Consider the following 2,315-nt stretch of genomic DNA (forward strand, 5'->3'; position numbering starts at 1 on the left):
AGCCGGTCTTTGCATGGCTTCCCACTCCCTCTCGCCATCAAATCTTCCAACAATTTTTCAGGAATGCCTTCACTTTGCAGTGATAAAGACAGGCTGTGCCACGGAAAAGTGGTATGCGCAAAGGCAAGGGGGACAAAGGGACATCTACGTGATGTAATACACTTGCAGTGTTCCGGCAATGGCATGAAAAGCCTAGCGTTCGATTCATCCAGTTGCCTGTCTCCATGCAGCACGACATATGGGATTGGTGAAACAGTACTGTTAGATCAATCTTTGCAGATGCTGGAAATACAGTTGTTTTTTTCTGGATTATGAACTCAACTAAATCATCTCAAACAAGGGGAAAAAAGTCAATTAAGAAGGCCAGCTGAAAGCTACCACTACAATGGACCCTTTTTCTTAAAGAAAAAAAAGATGATAAATCAAATGTTGTAGAGCTTGTTGCCATATTGTACACTACACTGCATCGAGTATAATTTTTTACATTTCTCACAATGTTTTCCATTGTAATTTGTCACAAAATATACATATTCATCTGATTGAGTGGTGACGAGCATAACCAAAGCTGTAGCTTAGAAAAGTTAAACAAGATCCCAGTTAAACGCGCCACGGTTGATGGTTCCATAGGAGCCTCACCCGTTTTGGCTGAAGCTGACATGTTTCGCTTCTTTCCCAGCTACTCCATGCATGTTGGCTACATATCCAAGCATCAAAGGTAAACTATAATTACGGCCAAACCAAAGATCATTACTTCTCGGTGACTGGTGCGTGGTTACTATAACTAACTACAGTATCAAGTTACTGCTCCTCCTGCTAGTCTGAAATCATCACATCATCAGACATTGGACAATAAAATAAGCACTAGTGGCAAACAAGAAAGAGATGGAAAATTGGCATTGGCTTAGAACCCCAAAAAGACCTCATTGGCTTGGAAGTGCCTATCCTTCTTTCCCTGCCTCCCCCAAATTACCAAAACACCCCCCTCCCTCCTCTATATATACATGTACACCTTTCACTTCCTGCTCATCACCGAAGACCTCAGAGCCCATTGCCAGCCTTTGCTTTGCTTCCAGCTAGCAGCCGGCCAGCCAGCAGAGACTAGCTCTTCTCACACCTGCTGTGCGTTGCGTGTGCTCGCCTTTAGCGACCGGCCCCTTTCACTTTGAGTAGCGAGCGACAATGCAGTACGCGGCGGCGGAGCAGGCGTGGTACATGCCGGCGGCGACGACGATGGCGGAGAGCGCGGTGGCGCGCGTGGAGCGGCTGGCGTCGGAGAGCGCGGTGGTGGTGTTCAGCGTGAGCAGCTGCTGCATGTGCCACGCCGTGAAGCGGCTCTTCTGCGGCATGGGCGTGCACCCGACGGTGCACGAGCTGGACCTGGACCCGCGGGGCCGCGAGCTGGAGCGCGCCCTCGCCCGCCTCCTCGGCTACGGCCCCGCCGGCGCGCCCGTCGTCCCCGTCGTCTTCATCGGCGGGAAGCTGGTCGGCGCCATGGACAGGGTCATGGCCGCGCATATCAACGGCTCCCTCGTCCCGCTCCTCAAGGAGGCCGGCGCGCTCTGGCTCTGAGCGCGGCGCCATCGCCATCGCCATTGCTGGTGTCTGGTGACTCGTGCCAACAAGCTACTACGCAGCTTCCGTTGTTCTTGCATTGTACACGTTAATTTAGTGCGTTGTTGCTGTACAACTTGATGTCACGTACTTGCTGCGAGCTAATCAAACTAAGGTACGGAGATAGGGGGAGGATACATCCATGGACATGAACAGGACAGGGTGATGCATGCATGGTAGATCAGTGATGAGATTGAGCGGCTTAATTAGTGCGTGCGTGTGAGTAGTGTGTGTGTTTGTGTGCAAGAGAACGAAGAGAGAGGCTGCAGGTACCGTGTGTGTTTTTTTCTCACTACCTACTGCATGCCTCCGTCCGTGTGTGTTTGTGTGGAGTGCCGGTGCGTGCATGTGGTGTTTGACGCATGCGCTGGATTTGCTTTGCTTGGTGCTACGCTGCTACCACCCTTGTTCAATTTGATATCCTTTCATTTTAATACCTTGCTTCCTCTCACTTTTATGCATGCATGGTCCCTTTGCCTACTGATGATATTCTGTTTTGTGTGCTCTTGGTTCTGGATATTGTTCGATTGCATGCCAGTCGTGATGTGTGATTGGATGGCTGAGACTTAGGTAATGTGTGTTTTACTCATCTCTTATTGATCTGTTGTTGGTCACTTGTAAATTAATTATAGAGTAAAGTTTATGGCTGATCTTCGAACTTGAAGAGGTGTGTTATTCCGGTTCCCCCAACTCAGAAAGTTCAC

General features: G+C 49.7%; 1 protein-coding gene across 1 annotated transcript; it reads left to right on the forward strand.

Moving 5' to 3' along the window:
• LOC8056789 (glutaredoxin-C3) lies at window positions 1,027–2,047 on the forward strand. Its single transcript, XM_002452115.2, has one exon. The coding sequence runs from the start codon at window positions 1,180–1,182 to the stop codon at window positions 1,567–1,569; it is 390 nt and encodes a 129-aa protein (XP_002452160.1). The 5' UTR covers window positions 1,027–1,179; the 3' UTR covers window positions 1,570–2,047.

The sequence above is a fragment of the Sorghum bicolor genome, chromosome 4 (assembly GCF_000003195.3).
Source record: "Sorghum bicolor cultivar BTx623 chromosome 4, Sorghum_bicolor_NCBIv3, whole genome shotgun sequence".
In the NCBI taxonomy this organism is placed as follows: domain Eukaryota; kingdom Viridiplantae; phylum Streptophyta; class Magnoliopsida; order Poales; family Poaceae; genus Sorghum; species Sorghum bicolor.

Excerpts from the sequence above, each read along its gene's own strand:
- LOC8056789 (XM_002452115.2), top strand. The coding sequence starts at position 1,180 with ATGCAGTACGCGGCGGCGGAGCAGGCGTGGTACATGCCGGCGGCGACG.